Raw genomic sequence first — 19,470 nt, 5'->3', positions numbered from 1 at the left:
TTTTCTTTTAAAAAAAATTTTCTATTGATTTCAGAGAGAGAAAAGGAGAAGGAGAGATAGAAACATCAATGATGAGAGAAAATTATTGATCAGCTGCCTCTTGCATGCCCCCCACTGGGGGGGGGGTCAAGCCTGCAACCCGGGCATGTGCCCTGACTGGGAATTGAGCCATGACTTCCTGGTTCAAAGGTGGACACGCAACCACTGAGACACACTGGCTGGACCAACCTCGTCTTTTCAGTTGTATTAAGCATACCATATACCCTGGCTTTCAGTGAAGGAATATAATTTCGGATTGTTGTGGTATGTAAGTCTACCTTTCAGAGTGAAGTAAATATGAAATTCGGATGGGTCCTGGGAGCATTCATTAGTTTCTATAGGATGCTTTGAGACTCCATCAGAGGAGTGGAATCATTTTTGGCAGAGAGCCTGTATTTGCTGTGTGAATTGGATATCATAAAGGAAGCCTTGATTTCTTTCTAAAAACAAAACAAAACAGATATAAGAATGGTGTGGATATTATGTATATATGCATTTATACACATATATACTTATGTATGCATATATAACACATGTGATAGAATCTTTATCAGTTTAATAAGTAATTTATATGTAGGCTTTATAATAAATGTGCTTTGATATTATCACCATATTTTAGAAGAAGAAAATGAGGCTCAGATAGGTAAGTGACTTGGGTCAGATTACTAATCTATTGAACAAAATAGGATTATAATAGATGATTTAAGTGTATTTTAAAATTTACTTCTTGACCAGGATTCTTTGCTTTAAACTGTGCTTACTAATATGTAAGAAGGACAGTCACTGAGAAGCTCTCTTGCATAACTAACTCTTCTCTCATTATAATATTCAAGTAAATTAAAAGTAATTTAATGAAATCATAAAAGGGGAAAATTTCAAAGTCAACATGACATTCTCTGGATCCCAAAGAGTTTGTGCATTTTTCAAATGTCTAGTTAACTTCCCAGAAGAAACTTGAAGCCTAATAGAATTTAGCAAGGATCAGAAGAACTATCATGCAATCTGTCTTATCGTATTCTGTAGCTTTCTTCTGAGTAAAGTATTTAAAACATTTCTGCTGAATGCCAGAGCTCTATTCTTCTGAGAGTTGCTGGGTCTGTCTTATAATTTCAAAGTTTTGATGAGTCTCCTGGAGTCGCTGGGAGTGTGTCCTTGCCCATCCCCAGCCCGTGCTGCCCTCTGAGCGTGTTCAGCAGGTTGCATGCCAGCAGATGAAGCAGATGTTTGACCATACTGGAATGGAGCGCCTGCTGCATCAGGAGCTGGGGATTCCTCTTGACATCTGGTCATGGCTGGGTCGGGATGCCTGCCTCAGACCAGGAGGCTGCGGGAGCCATGGGGCAGAGAGCAGAGAGTCTTTGCTGCTCTTTAAGCGATTAGTGCACCGAAGCAGCAATAATGTTGAATTATCGCTTGGCTGCTTTCTTCTCAGGAATCTTGGGATAATAGGAGAGTCAGGAAGGAGCATTTACAGTAAAGTCATGTTCGGAGAGACAAGACTAATTATCGAGCATTAAAGAGCTTTGTTTTAAACAATTTAATTTACAAATAGCCCTGGACAGTGCATGAAACTTTTTAGAACCATAAAACCAGTGTCTTAAAGGGACTTTTTCATTTAAAATGGTTACTATAGAGCCATTGTTTTAGTAGTTTTCCAGTTTTAGAGTTTGACCAAGTTGTGCTACTGAAGATATAGCATTCGCTAAAAAAGATAAAATACACTAATCTTATCTGAGTTGATGGGAAGGATGATTTTTAGGGAAGCAATGGACTGAATTCTGCACTGGCTTTCACAGTTGCTCTTTATCACACTACAAATTGCTCTGTTACCCCAATTTCCTTTATGATATGTGTTGTTTAAGCACAATGGAAGTGGAGATGGATAGTTTAAATGTATGTTGTCATATTACGTTGCTTTTTCTCCTACGTTTTCATTAATGAGACCTCTGTGCTCAGAGAAGTCTTATAAACAGATTATGGCCATTTGTGTTCACAGTAATATATTGGAGAGGAGCGCTATGGTGATCTCACTTAACCTCACATATTCTAAGGGGGTTATATTTAATTAACACTGGTGAGAGGCTGACCTGAGGGACTGTGGAAAGTGATTGAGCTGCATTTCCAAGCGCTGCTCTAGTCAACTAGGAGAGAAATTAGAAAAAAAAAAATTAGAAAGTACTATTTTCTGAAATTCTCTCTAAGCTGTATTTCAACGGACCATTTAATGCTCAAATGGACAAAGGTATTACTTCAGTCATTGAATTGTATCAAACCTCTTCTCAGAGGTCCATTTTTAAAACTATAGAAAAAGTGGTTTAGCATCACATCCTCAATGGATTATCACTCAGTCTGCTTAAAAAGAGAGTCTCCAAATAATGCATAAATAATTAGCTTAGACAGTAGATGAGAGTAAGAACAAGAGCGAGAAGCCATGTTAAGATAGTAGAGGCCTGGCTGTCACTTCTCCATCCATTTAGAAATAGTTTTAATAAAAAGCAATTTCTTAGTTGCAGGACTAAATAGTCATATACAATTCACTTACATCCAACCATACCACCTCTTCCACATTTCCTGATTATAAATCACTATCATCACATACAGATGTACCTCCCATGAAACAAGAAAATGACTGTGTACCATCATTTGGTGATTGATAGCCATCCACTGGAACAACATGCTTACTTTTTATCCAGCAGCTAGCTGTCTCTCTGACATGTTTTTTGTCTATACAATTGTAAATAGTTTGGAGGTTTCAAGAAAGCAGTGATTGATTCCACAAGACCCCTTCAGTTAAAAGAGTTTTGGCCCTAGCTGGTTTGACTACGTGGATAGAACCAAAAGTTCCCGGGTTTGATTCTGGTCAAGGGCATGTACTCCTCCCCAGCTCAGGCCTTGGTCGAACCTGTTTGCCTCCTGGTAGGGCCTATGCAGGAGGCAAACAATCAATGTGTTTCTCTCACATCAATATTTCTCTCTGTCTTTCCCTCTCTCTTCTACTCTCTCTGAAAATCAATGGAAAAATATCATCCTGTGAGATTAAAGAAGGAAAAAGAGAGAGAGCTCTGTGAAGTTGAGCTCATTTTCTCTGCATCTCAGTCTCCTTATCTGTGAAATGGAGATAACAGAAACTCCCATACTACAAATATTAAATGAAGCATTGTAAGCAATTACCTAGCACAGTGTTGCTGTATAGTCGATACTCTATAGACATCATTTCTCTGCATGTCCTTATCTCTCTTATTTATTCATTAATTTAGGTGATATTTTTTAAAATGTAGTATATACTTTAGTACTCTACTAAGCAATCAAGCTAAGCAAGTTCCTGTCTTTTTTTATAGTATTAATCTAGGAAGGAAATAAATTAAATGAGCAATACTTCAAAGTGATAAGAACAGATAACATAAGGCTGGTCATCTATATATATAAAAGCCTAAGCAACCGGCAGACGGGACAACCATCTGACCATCCGGTAGCTATAATGTACAATGACCACCAGGTGGCAGATGCTCTGACCAATAGTTATGATGCCCACTGACCACCAGAGGGCAGATGCTCAACACAGGAGCTGCTGAGCTGCCGTGACTTGGCAGCTGCTGTTCTCTGGTGATGTACCTGGAACCAGAGAGGAAGGAGCCCGATTCCAGGTGCATCACTTGAGAAGCGCCCTCTTGCAATTGGGACCCCTCAGGGGATGTCGGAGAGCCAATTTTGGCCCAATCCCCACAGGCCAGGCTGAGGGACCACATAAGTGCACAAATTTGTGCACCGGGCTTCTAGTTTATTATATGTGTGTATAAATATACTCATTTACTGATTGAGGAAGCTGGTTGTATATGGACTCTGAAATCTTCTTATCCAAATAACCAGACAGTGATTAAGGTACTTTAAACTGGACTTTCTACTAATCAAGAGAAGATACCACCAATGGAAAGCTTTGCCTTCACAAATAGACAATGAGATTTTGAAATTGCATGGACTTCCGGAGCTAAAAAGGCCCTCAGCATCCTTGAGAGTCAAATCCTAACCATTCCACTGGTTCCTTGAGTTTTAGAAAATTAATCTTCCTATACCCAGATTCTAAATAATGAAATTAGGAGTAATACTCCCATAGGGCAATTGTAAAGAGTAAATAAGGCAATGCCTATGAAAAGTGCTTTGCACACTATCAAGTATTATGTGAATCATTTGGTTTTACAGTTGAAGAGACAGGCCCAGAGAGATAGACTAACTTGACCTTAGCCACCCAGCTCATAAGTGGCCTGGGTTAGGATGCACAGAATTGTGAGGCAGCTGTGTGAAGAACTAAGTTTGACTGTGTCTTGTAAATAAATTTTCGATGAGTTGAACTGAATTAAAACGTGGCCAAGAGGACAGTATATCTCATGCTTTTATCTATGAGCTTTTGTAGAGATATATCTTTTGAAATTGAATGAACCATCCTAATGAAAATTATCCTTTAAAAGAACAAAATAAAGCATATTAAAATATAAGACCATGTAACAGTGCTAGCAGTAGTGACAAGGCCAGAATATAAACTTATATTAATTTATATGATTAATTATTACATGAAAAAAGGAGAAATTATTTCATTACTTCAGTAACACATTAACTCCCTGACTATTTATTAAGTGCCTGCTGTGAAGTAAGCCCTCTCTTCTGTTCAGTAGAACTTGATCCCTGCCCTCAGAGGGCGCACAGTCTAGTAAGCAATGTGATAATTGTTAAAAATAGATGTGATTCCAGAGTAAAAATTATATGGGAGGAGGAAGTGTTAAGCTCTGCCTGGGGAAGTATTGGTGATCTTCATGCTTGAGGTGATGTTAAAAATAGAATCTTGAGAGTGGACGTTTACAAGGTTAATGGGGGGAAGATGCAGAGTGGCTGAGATGCAGAGAAGAGGAAAAGCACTCCAGACAAAGGACACAGCTGGCCCACATGTGTAAAGCAATAGGCAGCATAGCACAGTCAGCCAACACCAGTCCAGTGCAGGCTGAGTGCACAAGAGCAGTGGTTGGTGAGATTGGTAAGGTAAGCAAAGGGTCAGGACACAGAGTGCTGTTCACACCATGCTTGGGAGTTTGCAGTGCACGTGGTGGACATGATTTTACTCACACCATAAATGGCCAAGTGGTGTCAGGTACAGTGAACAACTTTATGATGTGACATTCCTCTATTAATTTGATCTCTCGTTTACATGTCCCATTACACTAGATTTAATAGCCAGGGAATTGTGTTTGGTGAGAGTCACAGCCCCTTTGGTACAATGGCACCCCGTGGCACGCGAAACTGTACAGAGTGTAAAAATACACACAGAATAAACAATACTCTTTAAAATTGAAGGAAAGCCAGGGTCCAACAGTTTCTCTGGGATTTCGAGAAATCTTGTATTCTGAACCCAATCCTATTTAGCACATTGCTTCCCAGTGAATAGGCCTGGCTGCTGTATTTCAAACAAATGATGAGGCAAGGAGTAAAAATCTATAAAGAAAAGCTATGGTTCTTCTAATTGTTAATGCCTTGCAATTATGCCCCTTTCTGGAATAATAAAATGTTCCCTGGCAGAGGTCAGGATCTCTGCCACTGACTTATTTAACAGATCCTCTTAACATCTGTCCTGCAGACTGTGCACTTTATTAGCAGACAAGAGACCCAACAGACTTAGCCTGCTGTGTCCCTTTTTCACATTCACACAGCTGTGGATTAACTCAGACTTTCCAGGAGAAGACCAACCAGAAGGGACAGCAATGTTGTTGGCTGATCCTAAGAAGATGGGAGAAAAGAACAGAAACAAATGTTGCCTGAGTACAATTCAGTGTTTTTAGGGTGACAATTACCAGCCTGTTTGAAAAAGGAATAAAAGCAGCTATTCCACTAAAAAAGGAAAGTCTATTCATATCTGTGTGGGAACCTAATCAGGCTCTTGTTTCCAATGACGATGACTCCACAGTCGCACCAGGTCTGGGACAAGAATGCTCCTTTTGTACGCCGATAATGTGGAAACGATAAAATTTCCCTTAAGAGACATATGTGTTTACATCACGAGATGTGTTATTTGACAAAATGCTTTGTTCTCCTCATATTTTCCATGCAGAGTTTCATGCTGGGTTGTTTGGCTGGAAATCTTTGATTAACTAGAATTAGTTGCTGAAATAAAATAGACACTTTTGTTTTATGAGTCCTCTTGCTGAGCCATAAATTATAGTACAACATATAAGGAGTGACAGAAAGAAGTGCTGATTTGAACCTCTGACCCACAACAGGCACAAAAACATAAGATTATTCCTTCAAAGAGCTGCATAGCGACATAAATATTCCATGGTCCACTCGGAATTATGCCCTCTAAACAAACTAAAGCTGTGATTTTTACATCGTATAACGTGACTTTTCTAAGGGTTTTAGAGTAGGCTTCGCGGAGATATTGAAATTCTACACAAGCCCCCCTCCTCCCCCCCAAATGAGGATTTTGAATGCCTGCAGGTTTTTCTGCTGAACAAAGGACAAAACAAAGTTTCTGTTCCCCAAATGAATAGCCAAGGGTTGTTGCCCTCTTTCTAGAGCAGTGGCACATTTTATGAATCGCAAGGCTTTCTCAAAGCCACATCAGGTCGTAGTGTGAACGCCTTAGTTCCGTGGGGCACAGCCTTAGGGCATTATCCCAAAGGAGAGGGCTGGAAAGGGGAGGCATTACTAAAAGCACAACAAAAACTATTAGCTTAACCATGGAACCTTTCAGGGGATTGATATCTATTCTTAGGATTTTTTTGTTGCTGTGGTTGTTATATTTATAGGATTATTTTTCAACTTTAAGTATACATAGGATATCTTTCTGGGCTTTTCTATAAGCAAAGCATACCTCACTGTCCTCAGTCAAACTAATGATGATTGTGTTAACCAACACTTCCACAGGATAGACATATATAAAGCCATCACATTGTACACCTTAAACTCGCAGTGTTGTCCATTATCCTATATAATAAAGCGGTACTATGCAAATTAACCCTCATGCCCTCACAAGATGGATGCCTATGACCAGGCCAGCAGGGAGGGTTAGTGAGAGGTGACCAAATGACTGAACAGCAGGCTGTGTGGAGTGACCAGGCCGGTGGGGGAAGGAGGGTGCAGTTGGAGGGTGTTTAGGCTGGGGGCGGGGGGTGGTCAGTAAGGGACTACTAGGCTGACAAGAAGGCAGTTAGGGATAACCAGGCCAGCAGGAAAGGGTAGTTGGGGGTGACCTGACCAGTGGGGAGGCAGTTAGGGGTAACCAGCTTGGCAGGGGGAGGGAGGCGGTTAGGGGTGACCATGCAGGCAGGCAAGTGAGCGATTAGGAGCCAGCAGTCCAGGATTGTGAGAGGGATGTTTGACTGCTGGTTTAGCCAGGATAAGGCCTAAACTGGCAGTCGGTTATCCCCCTCAGGGTCCCAGATTGGAGAGGGTACAGGCTGGGCTGAGGGGATCTCCCCACCCCCTGTGCACGAATTTCATGCACCAGGCCTCTATTATCTCAATAAAGCTGGAAACAAACAGCTAAGTGTGCCTGATGATGATGATGTTTCGTAGTAATTTATAAATGCTTCCTTTACCACTCACCATATTGAACTTTTCTTCCTCTCCTTTCTGTTCTTCCTGTGAGCTCCTAAAAGACAGAATATACTAGTATTTTTCGTCTTTGTTTCCCTAACTTTTGCTAAAGTAAATCAAAATTCCAAATGTTTTTCTGAGTAAGATTTTTAGAGTAACATCTCTGTAAAAGAAAATACTGATAAGAATAAGAGCCTGCTAGTATTGAGTCTCTACTGTTCCCCCTTCTTAATATGTTATGTGCATTAATTTCCTCCAGCAGTCTTTTGGAGTAGGTACTGTTATTTTTGCCAGTTTTTAAAATGGGGAGATTTAAGGCCCACAGAGATGAAATAACTTACAGAGATCATAGGAAACTGGTTCTTTCTGGATAGAGTGTGCACTGTGCTACACTGCTTCTCAAGCAGCATGCAAACCCTATTTCCCCAACATCCTTCTTCAGTCCTTTATGTTAACCATTACCTGCTTCATCTGCTACAAGGAGTTGTCAAGCAGGATTATTGAGATATCTATCAGAATCACATCTAGTGACAATAAAGCACTGTGTATGCTTATTACACACTATTTGAATAACTTTTACTATGGCTGCTCTGTGTAAGATATCATTCCTTTCTGCTAATTAGGGAGGAAGCCATGGGTATTACTGTAGCATACAGATGGTATATTTACATACTGTAAAATATGCTGAAGTTCTCCAATTGGCAATACTGATAATTTGCAGTTTAAAAAATGACACTTAGTGGAGGTGACTCTGAAGTAGGGGAAAACAATTTTTAAAGTAATAATGATAATAATAATAGCAGCAAATAGAAGAGGAAAGTAGAAAAAAAAGGATGTTATACATTATTTCTTGCTTATTTTACTTGAGCACTTAAAAGTTAATTCAAAATACATCCTTATCTCTGTTAATATTAATTAGAAATGCACAGTTCATATTAATATTATCATATGAAGTTTCTGTTTAATAAATCTGTCCATTTCCTCATAGATATGAATTTGGTTCATTACCATGATTCTTGTGTTTATGAACACAAAAGTCCCTGAGAAATTAAAAACTAAATTCAGTTAAAAACAGTAAAATCACTTCCATATAATAATATGTTTACTTCCAACCAGCAACATTTGTTCTATTTATTAAAGTTAAAAAAATAACTTTTAGAAAATATACTTCCATGCAATTTAGTTTTCCCAAATGTATATGTATATTTAACAATTGAAGTAAAAACTTTTTTCTTATTTCATACCAATCCATATTTGTCTTCATTCTGTGCTGTTTGGGGGAGCTTTATTATGGATGGAAATTCAAGGGCATTAAAGCTGGGCAGTTGTAGAATATTTCTCAAGCAACAGCATCTGGTTTTTTGGCAGTCAGCGAGGGCAAGGCAGAGCAGCCCTGGCATATCTCCAGATTTTCCTGTGGGTATTGCTGAGGGATTTCCAGGTCTGCCATGTTGTTATGATTGTGTTTCCTAGAAACCCAGAACAGAATTCAAAGTCTGTTAGATACTACATAAAGTCTTCAGGATCTGGCCCCTTGCTATCTTTTTGACACCTGACTTATTACTCTTCACCCAGCTAACTCTGCTCCAGCCACACTGGCCTTGTTGCTTTTCCTCAGACATTCCAAGCACAAGCACACCTTTGCCTCATGATGTCCACCTATCTTTTGCCTCTGCCTGGCGTGCTATCCCCACATAATGACATGGCTTACTCCTCCAAGTCTTTCGGGTCCCTACTCAATTGTCCCCTTCTTTTTGTTTTCCTGATTTCTCCTATATTTAAAAATCCCCTCTCCCCCATATTCATATGCCTGGCCATGTTATATTTCATAGCACACATCACCACCAGAATTATATATCTATGTGCTTATTTATTTGTCCTCTGTTCCCCACTCCCTTCCCGATTGTTTTCTAACTTTTCACTTCTCTTTTCCCAAATAGTACCTGGCCCATAGTAGCCACTCAATAATTTTTCAATGAACCTGAATCAAAATTCATCTTTTGATTGCATGGTAACAATGCTTTTAAATATTTGGAACCAGTTCTACATGTATTAAAAGTAATTGATTGGCCCAGCCAGGATGTCTCAGTTGTTGAGCATCAACCTATGAACCTGGAGGTCATGATTCAATTCTGTGGGTCAGGGCACATGCCCAGGTTGTGGGCTTGATCCCCAGTAAGGGGCATGCAGGAGGCAGCCAATCAATGATTCTCTCTTATCATTGATGCTTCTTTCTCCCTCTCCCTTCCTCTCTAAAATCTATAAAAATATATTTAAAAACAAAAAGTAATGGATTAAACTAGGCACATGTCCTCAAATACATATACAAATTGAAAGTTTTTCTGCAGTTTAGTTTACGGGAAATCATGCTTAGATTTCAAATTCAACTTCTTTGGTGAGTTTGTATATCTTGTTGATAGAGTGAAGATGCACTTGTTTAAGGTTCCCTGAGGAGCTGGGCTTTGTGCCTAGAGAGTTAAAGGGCGTTACAAATGCGAGCTGCACCACTTGGAGCACATTCCCAGAGCGGGGCCTCTTCAGCTTTGCCTGCCTGGCTCTTGGAAACAGAAGGAAAACAGTCAGATTCATTCCCCCAGTGCCGATTTCCAACTGCCCTAATTATCACTTCTTCCAATATCTTCCTTCAAGAACCAAATTACTAGTTGTTTTAATACTGAACTTTTTTTGTTCTGTGCATAAAGCAGTTATGTATTTACATATTTTATTTAGAACCTTAAAATAAAGATACTTGGAAGAAGCAGAGAGAGATTGAGTTTTCTTCTTAAAACTATTGATTGGAGCCCGGCTGGCGGTGCTCAATGGTTGAGCATTGACCTATGAACCAGGAGGTAATGGTTCCATTCTTGGTCAGGGCACATGCATGGGTTGTGGGTTCCATCCTCAGTAGGGGCCGTGGAGGAGGCAGCTAATCAGTGATTGTCTTTCATCATTGATGTTTCTCTCTCTCCCTCTCCCTTTCTCTTTGATATCAATAAAAATATATTTAAAAAAAACTACTGGGGGCTGTGTTTATTCATAGTGACTTGTACTGTGCAACTATGTTCCATAAGGAAAAGCTCTTATAAATGCATTTCAATATAATAGATGCAATCCAAGAATGAATTCTGACTTTTATTATTATTTTTTTTATAGCAGACGACTAGGTGGTCTGTTACCTGATAGACTCCATGTTTTTTTATTTTTGCTTTATAATTTTCTTCTAGTAGGACCTTGACTGGAGCCTCTCTCCTATTCTCTCTTTCTATCTTTTTTATACAACTTCCCCTCTCCTCCATACGCCACATATTTTCTCCACTCCCCCATGCCATTAGCACGAATTATGTCAGAGGAGCAAGCTTCTTCTTGCTTGGGAAAATAGGCAAGAGGATCTCTAGCCAGGAAAACTCTTTTCAATTCATTTTTCTTTACTTGACATTCTTGAGCCTGCTGCAGGGGATATTGAAATGAATTAAACAGGTCCTGGCTCTCCAGTGGCTTATAGTCAATGCTTGTCCATTTTTCCTTTGGCTGTTGTGGAAAGGCAAATGGCAGAGATCTCAAAGGAGGTGAAATAGGTCTGCTCTCACCTGAGACAAATTTTTGGCCCCTTATGTGTATTTGCATAAACTTTAATTTTAAAAATCTAAAACACCTTAACGTGATTATAATTACCTTAACCTAATTACTATGGTTACATTTTTAAAATGTGCACATTTTAAAACAAATATTAAAATAAAATTCTAAAATGTAAATTATTCTCGGGTGCCCAATGATTACTTTTCAAGTACATATAGATGAAATTCTCTTTTAAATTCTAGGGTAGAAAAACATCAAAAACCCCCTCCCTTTTTTTCTCTCTTTCTTTCTTTCTTTCTTTCCAGGATGAAGAAGAAGGGGTTTTAATGGTCAGTGTCAATAGAGCATATATTAAATGTTAGTCATTATGATAGGTGCTAGAGACATAAAAACAAATGAGACTCAGTCTTCACCTTAAGGGACTCGTAGTTTGGTGGTAGAAAAAGACATGAATAAAAGAAAAAACATGTCACGAGTACACAGAGATAGAGGATGTGAAATTGTAGGAACACAAGGCAATGGTCAGATGAGGCTTAAAGAAGAAAGTGATGTTTGAGTTGAGACTCAAAAATGAGTAGGATTATGGCAAATCACAAAGATTTATAAGAGAGGAGAAATAAGATGGCAATAGAAAATATACAGAAGAGGCAAGGAGATTGACTTGGAAATTAACCCAATATATGAACGGTGGGTGTGGTGGTTCTTCCGCCGTTCCTTCTCCCACCTCCTATCTACAGCCAGTTTTCTTCAGTGTCAAATATTAAGGGTAGAGCTAAACAAGTGCCTTCTATGCTGAAAACAAGGACTTCAGTTCTTTCCTTCCATAAAACCGCAGCTATATTTCCTGGATCATTTTGTTGACATTGGAGGTTTATGAGAAGTGAAAGTATTTGTGATCTCTTTCAAATTATTTGTAAGCTCTCTCCCCCACCCCTCCTTCAAGTCTGTAATGACTTGTTACTGACACACTTTCTTTCCTGTGCTGAACAAGCACTAAATCAGGCTGCTTAATTACCTCTGTCTTCGTTCCATCTCCTCACAGCTGAGAGCCTGTCCAGCTTTGCAGCATACCTTGCCTGGTAGGCAGAGGAATGGTTGTCTGCCTTGTTTTGAGAAAGATCTCTCTGGATAACTGAGCCAAGCTTGGGGCCTAGTGTTAGCATCAAGCAAGTAAATAATGACATTTCCTTAAGGATACCCCCAACCCTACCATGACTGTTTCTTTCAAATAGGGTTCCCCTGAGTAGAGCCTGATACACAAGAACTGAATCTGAGTTAACCTGGGCTAGGCCTGGGGCTCCCAGACAATGTGTGGAATATTGGTACACAAGGGGTGAATATGATGGTACGAGTTGACATTTCAGGAGGGTCTGTGAATCTCTTCTTATAGAAAGGCATTTCCCTTCTCCTCCTTTCCTTATTATCCACCAATAGTCACATTACATTTGAGGGAGAATTTTTCTTCTTCTTTCTCTCTGGGCCAGATTCAGAAGGCACTTAACAAAGCACTTTCTAATTGAAATGATAAAACACAGGAGATTTCACTCCAAAGAGAACCAGTGTGTGAAGTTGTGCCTGCTTTCTTTACTGTTGGTTTCTGTATAATGGCATATACCGGTGCCAGTTTAAAGCTCTTGTTATTGTCCCTTTTATAAAGTTCTCTTATTTCTATCCTTACTCTGCATAGTGCTTTTTACTTTATCAGTCTATTAAAACATGTGTCACTAGGGTATTTCAGGTGTCTTATGCTATGGCTTAGAGATTGGTTGGAGAAGGGAGTTGTTTGGTTCAAAATTATGTGTGCTGGTGGTCTCCATTTGAAGATTGTGAAATGACATTTTAGAAGAAGTAGCTGTAAGACATTTGGAATTATAGTTTGCTATTTGAGAGCTCAGGACAGCAGCAAATTCAGAGTCTCTCTTCTCCTTGGACAATGATCTTTGTCTTGTGGCTAGGGACAGGAAATGGGTTTCATTGTGATCCACTGTATACTTATTTAAAATAATTTAATTTTAACCTACAAAAGCAGAAAGTACATGGGCTTAAAAGTGACACTGACTCTAAAATGGGTAATCCTATTTTATATAATTCATTTGAAGTTTACATAATAAATGGAAAATGCCTAGCACAGTACCTGAGTTAGTGCTCTGTATGCTTGTCCGGGCCATAGACCATTGTGTATGCTCAAAGACACTCAAGAATTTTACCATATGGCTGAGTTTGGTTGGTAAGGCCCACTGTTTTGTGTTGAATCTAAGCAGGCTTAGTTATTTGAGTGCCACTAGGATCCAAATGCAAGATAGGTTGTCCTTTAAGGCTAGTCTCAGGACAAAAACTCTACAATTACTATTGGAGGTATATATTTGTGGATTTGTGAGGTCTTCATCAAATTTAATTAAAAGATTGGTCAATAAGTTAGTGGTAAATCATAGAAAAACTTCGTTGTGTCTTGGTTTCAGTTCATTCCTCTTTGTAGCTACTTCTGTTTGGGGGATCAGGTCTGAAATTATTAATGCGGCCTCTCAGGCCCTACTCCTCTCTACCTCTTCTCATCCCACTCTGCAGTCACGCAACAATCTTGCTACATTGGCCTTTTTAAAGTTCCCTGAAAATGTTGCCTTCTTTTCTACCTCAGAGCCATAATAATTGATGTTTCTCCTTTCTAAAATGTTCATTATCAACCTTTCCACCTGGATAATTCTTACTTCAAATGTTACTTCCTCAGAGAAGCTATTCTGATCCTCCAGACTCTGCTAAATACCCTTATTAGATGGTCTCTTGACATTCTGTATTTTCCTTTCTCAGCACTTATCTTAACCATAATTTACAGTTACTGTCTAAGCATTTATTTAATACGTTTCTCTTTCTAGCTTCATCAAGGTAGGGATTATTTTCTGAATTGCTCGTTGTGGTATCTCTAGTTTGTAGCACAGTGTTTAGTTAACAGTGAGCATGGAATAAAGATCTGTCATCAAACACATTCATCAATGCTGCAAACGTGCTTGAAAGGTACAAAGGTTGCTTCATCATATATCCATTTGTACTTTTAATGACAACATTGGAGCGAGTGAGTCCTAAGCACTTACCCAACCTTGGGCATGCTGCTTCTGCTCTCTAGACCTCAGCTCATCAGTAGAATGGGGAGGTCAGACTCGGCTAAATGATATGTTAAAGTCCTTTCAGTGTTAGATGCCAAATATGTCAATGCTCAGCTTACCAAAATTTTAATGCTGACTACTTTATTAAAAATGAACTCATAAAATAGGTGGAATATTTTTAGCTGTGAAGTAGTAAAAGCATTTGTGAAAGTGCTTCTATAAAATGTGAGTGATTTTTATAATTTTAAAAAATATTTAGCTAGACTTATTTTAACTTCAATAAGTGCACTGCATTTATTTTATATATCTGGAAAAAGAAACAATTCAGTATCCCAAACAATCACTGAGCATTTCTCAAAATTGAAATGAAACAATCCATATTTCCAGAAACACTCTTCACCAATGTTTATGGAACGTTGGCTAAGCCTGTTAGAAGCTTTACTATATTGTTGATTTTTTTTAAAAATCTCAACTGTATTTGGAAATGAATATTCATTATTATCATTATGAGCAATAACTAGGATCTAAGAATCCTACAGTTATAAACTCTTATGTGATAGTTAATCAGAGTTTAACCTTTTCCCTATGTGAACAGTTGATCTGTAAAGCAGTGATCTAGCTAAAATTATTTATTTGAATAACTAATATCTTCTTTCAAAAAAAGATACAGTAGCATTTAGAGAAACTTTTAAATTTATAGTAACTGGGATGAGAGGAAAACTTGGTACTGCTCCATAATTACTGCTCAAGCAGTATAATGGTGTTAGAAAAGTTTGATAATTATTGAGCAGCTATCTGACATTATAACAAACAACTTCAAATGAATAATTTATCGTGAAACCATATAATTTAATTTGCACTGAATTTATTTTCTGTTTTTTAAACTCAACATCATAAAACCATTCAATACATATATAGTAAATATAATCATATACCACTTCTGTTGCCTCATTTATAGAAAGAGAATATTTCACCTTCCAAATATCCAGTGGTTTTACATACTGTTAGTTAATTCAGAAAATATTGATTGGTTATCATTTATTTACATACTGTTAGTTAATTCAGAAAATATTGATTGGTTATCATTTATATCATTTATTTGTTCTTGATACTTGACATCTATAATAATAAAAGTATAATATACTAATTAGACCAGACAGCCAAACGACCTTCCAGACATGCTTCTGGATGTCCTTCCATACTACCTTCCTAATGAAGCCAGGACTGTGAGGGCAAAGGCAAGCCACCGTGTCTGCAAGGGCTAAGCCCTTTGCACGAATTTCGTGCATCAGTCCTCTAGTTCAAACATAATTAGATTGATTGGGGCTTCAATAAGCTTACAGTGTACTGAAGATGATAAGACATGTGCATAACTAAACAGAAGGTTAAAAAATGTGGTAAGCATCACAAGGAAGGTGCAAGCCAGGTATTAAGGATCCATAGCTTAAGTCTCCTACACAACTCTATGCTTGTTCCAAGACTTTGAATCTTACTTGGTGCCTAACACAGAGCCTTGCATCTAAAACATATGCAATTGATATTAGCTTAGCAGATGAGCTGTGAAACTGTTTTCTCAACCTATATCTACTTGACAAACAGGATTCTTTTGATGGAAGTCAAGCCAGATTCTTTAATCTAAAAAGTGTGATACTTGACTTTCTTCTGGTCTTGTGAATTGCTGAGGTAAAATGAAGGCATAAGCGATGTCTATGGACTCTTGCCTCCCTAAGATTTCATGACTCTTTAATACTCAATAGTCAGGCATACTGATCATGATACCAGCTACTATACAGTCAACACTTTTTCAGTTCTCCACCATCTCCACTTTAGTACAGAACTTTTCTACACTGGCTTATGCCAAGCAGAAAATTTTCAAAAAAATTCACTTGAGCCACCGCCTTCTCCCCCTCCTCCCCCCAATTTGAAGACACCTGACTGAATTTCAAAGGAAATATATACAGCAAGATAAAAAGGGAACAAAAAAAAGCAAAAAAAACCAAAAAACAAAACAAAACAAAAAAAAACAGTTTCCTTACTCCTCTAAGTTTTAGCAGTTTGACTTTCTTGTGATTTTTCTTGCCACTGAGTCATTGCACACACAGAATTATGAAGCTCTAATTTCTTTAGAGGCTTGTTATATTAGAAAAATTGTTCCAAAGAAAGCAACAATCATGACATAAGCACATCTGGCTCTGGAAAATTATTCTTTATTAAGCTTTCATTTAATTACATGTGCTGAAAGGTCTGTTTTTGATTACTGTAATTTTTTTTATTTGTCCATCTGAATGATAGTAATACTGGAAATTACATACAAACCACCTGTTTTTTCTCCCCTACTAATGTGGCAAAGTTTGAGCTATTTTCTTTGTAGTTGCTGAAACTAGGAAGCTTTCTACTTATTATGATACAATATGCCTATTAAGGTAACGGCTTACTCTTGATAAGAAGAAAAGAAAATATTTGAATGGCGTTTTCAGGCATTAAATAGTGTTAAGATTGAGTTATCTGAATTCTGGTCAACTAGCGGATCTACAGGTTCATGTGTCACCAATGTCATCAAAAACCTAATAAACTGGCAGTTAAGCATTTAATGTCCTGTGCTACAAGAAAGAAGCTTGATTTTCTTACTATTATTATTATTATTATTATTATTATTATTATTATTATTTTCCCCCCCACAAATCTGGCTATATTTTCCTTTGGACCATGTTATACACTACCTAGAAATAGGACCCTGGGATAAGAGAGATGTCTATTGGGCCTGAGGGATCTTGATGGCAGCACTTTCATCCTTCAGATAGAACAGTTGTCCCAGAGAAGTGTGGTCAGTACTGAATGAGAACAAAGTTCTTGTTCTCTAGGAAAGCTCAGATCAGCTTTTTAACATTTTAACAAATGTTAAAATTACAAGAATGGACTCACCGACTTTTAAAGCACTTTTTATAAAGATTTTAGATACTAGAAAGAATCTTAGAGACCATTTGGTCAAATTCCTTTTTTGTGCAATTGAAGAGAATGAGTTCTAGAGTGATCAAGTCCTTTGTTTAGGGTTATAAAGTTATTGCTGGAAGGACCAAGGACAGGACAATGACTCCCATACCAGTACTTTTTTTTTTCTGTTATATTATTTGATCTCTCTTATTTTCCTCTTTAAAAAATAGTGAAAGAGAAATTGCAAAGCTGTTAGAGAAATATGTATCTAACAAGACGGTAAGTTTTCCTGAAACTCCATTTCAACTTCATTTAAAGAGATAATGTTTGTCTTTCCTGTTTTGCAGCAACTCTATGCCGCTCAGCTGGCCAGCATGCAGGTGTCACCTGGAGCAAAGATGCCATCAACTCCACAGCCACCGAACACAGCAGGGGCAGTGTCACCTACTGGGATAAAAAATGAAAAGAGAGGGACCAGCCCTGTAACTCAAGTTAAGGTACTTGCTTTGCAGGGTTGTGGAAACAGTTTGGAAAATAGCTTCACAAAAAAAGGTAGTGAACCAGGCTGTGCTGGGAATAAACAGCAGGAAGCATAGCGACATAAAGGATCCCCCAAAACGCTCCTCTTTATGGTAAATTTCATGATTGAGCACTGAGAAACAGGTGTTTCCCGTTTGATAACAATAGTGCCATATTGTGAGATCTTTACCTAAATCTGCACACTCACTTCTCAAGAGTTTTTCCCCTTTGGACTCTTGCTTTTATTTCTTAATGTTCACTGGCATGAATGGCCATGGTTTTATTGCCAGTGTTTGTCACAGACTTGTGACATTTCCCTCCAAGTTTCTTAAACAGGTGGGGAGCCAACTTATACTACTAGAGAAGGAGGATCTCCAAACTTTAGATTTAAAAAGGGGAACAAAAAAAGAGCTTACTGCTGGGCTTTCTGTGGTTTTCTGATAAAGGTCTCCCCTTCAATAACAGGAAGGTGGGCTCTGAAGAATGAGGGGTAGCATTGCATAATCATGTCTGATGCCATATAGTAGGTTGTGATAAGATGAACGGGCTCTCCCAAGGTATGGCTAGGACATTAATAGATGCCTTTTCTCATTGACTTTCAGTGCTTAAGAATGGGGTGGCCAGGTGGTACTTGGTGACTAAGGGAAATTGATGATCCATTCCAACTTTGTGCTGTAGCTGGTACCTATAGGTGGTACCTGTTGGTTTTTATGATTGCCTTTCCTTCCTAAGTAGAATTAACAAATTCAAACAATTCAGAAAAAAACAATGGTTTTATATAATTGACTTATCTATTTAGAGGGGTATGCTAAGCACAGATGTATGATTGTAATGTACCCAAAGTACTTCATTGGGAGGAAATGTACAATTATTAAATCTTCACAGGAAAAATATCCAAAACTCAACAAACAAGCATTGAATGCCACAAACTCACTGAAATCATTTTATTTTCTAATATTTTCAGACAGAAATGTTGAGATTTCAGAAAGGACTTTATAAAAATGGGTCCTAAATACCAAAGATAAGAAAAGTAAACATTGTTAAGAGAGATAGTTCTGGCTGTGCACCACCTAAAGGAATTAATTTAATGCCACCCGTGTTTTTAAATTCTCCAAAGAACTAGATGGACATTTATGTTTTGTTGTTAGAAATATTGAAACGTGAAAATACGCTGTTTACATTTATTAAGGTAGCATAACTATGGTAATGGACTTTTTATATCCCAACGTTTCTATTTGTGAATAAGAGTCAGAACACTACAACTCAAACCAAGGCACTTTGTTTAATTACAGTTGTTAGAGTATGAGCATATTAAACATCAGTGACTTGAGGTATTGAGAATTAGCTATTTTAACATGAAAAAGTCATTTTATAAGTGCATTGGCCAAATGGAACTGTACCAAACCAAGCCTTTACTGGATGAGTAAAATGTTCCCTGGTTAAATTTAAGTTTATATCTGCTTTCACCATTCCAGCTTCGTGGGCCAACTGAATTTTATTACTCACTTGACCACATGCAAATTCTTAGGGAGTTCTCTATATAATTTGACCTGACTATATTTTATGTTAATAACAAAGAAAGTATCCCTTATTCCTTACATGTATTAGATTGTTTATTGTATGTATGGGTAAAAATATATAAGCTAAAACATAAAACAAATGTTTTAAATTTTAAAAATAGCTCCTATCTATTACTTAAGAAGTTCTGAGAACAATCTTGTAATCTTCT

At 37.9% G+C, this 19,470-nt stretch overlaps 1 protein-coding gene across 8 annotated transcripts in view; it reads left to right on the top strand.

Moving 5' to 3' along the window:
• Positions 1-19,470, top strand: part of SOX6 (SRY-box transcription factor 6) — a 522,879-nt gene that overhangs the window by 422,100 nt on the left and 81,309 nt on the right. For all 8 annotated transcript variants that reach the window (XM_084895473.1, XM_084895470.1, XM_084895466.1 and 5 more), the window contains one exon: positions 17,570-17,719. In XM_084895473.1, the coding sequence (XP_084751599.1) occupies positions 17,570-17,719 (150 nt within the window). The remainder of the gene's footprint in view (positions 1-17,569; positions 17,720-19,470) is intronic.

Source organism: Pipistrellus hanaki, assembly GCF_964339955.1.
Source record: "Pipistrellus hanaki genome assembly, chromosome: 9".
Classification (NCBI taxonomy): Eukaryota; Metazoa; Chordata; class Mammalia; order Chiroptera; family Vespertilionidae; genus Pipistrellus; species Pipistrellus hanaki.
The sequence above is the reverse complement of the archived record's forward strand: the minus strand, read 5'-3'. Positions and strand labels throughout refer to the sequence as shown.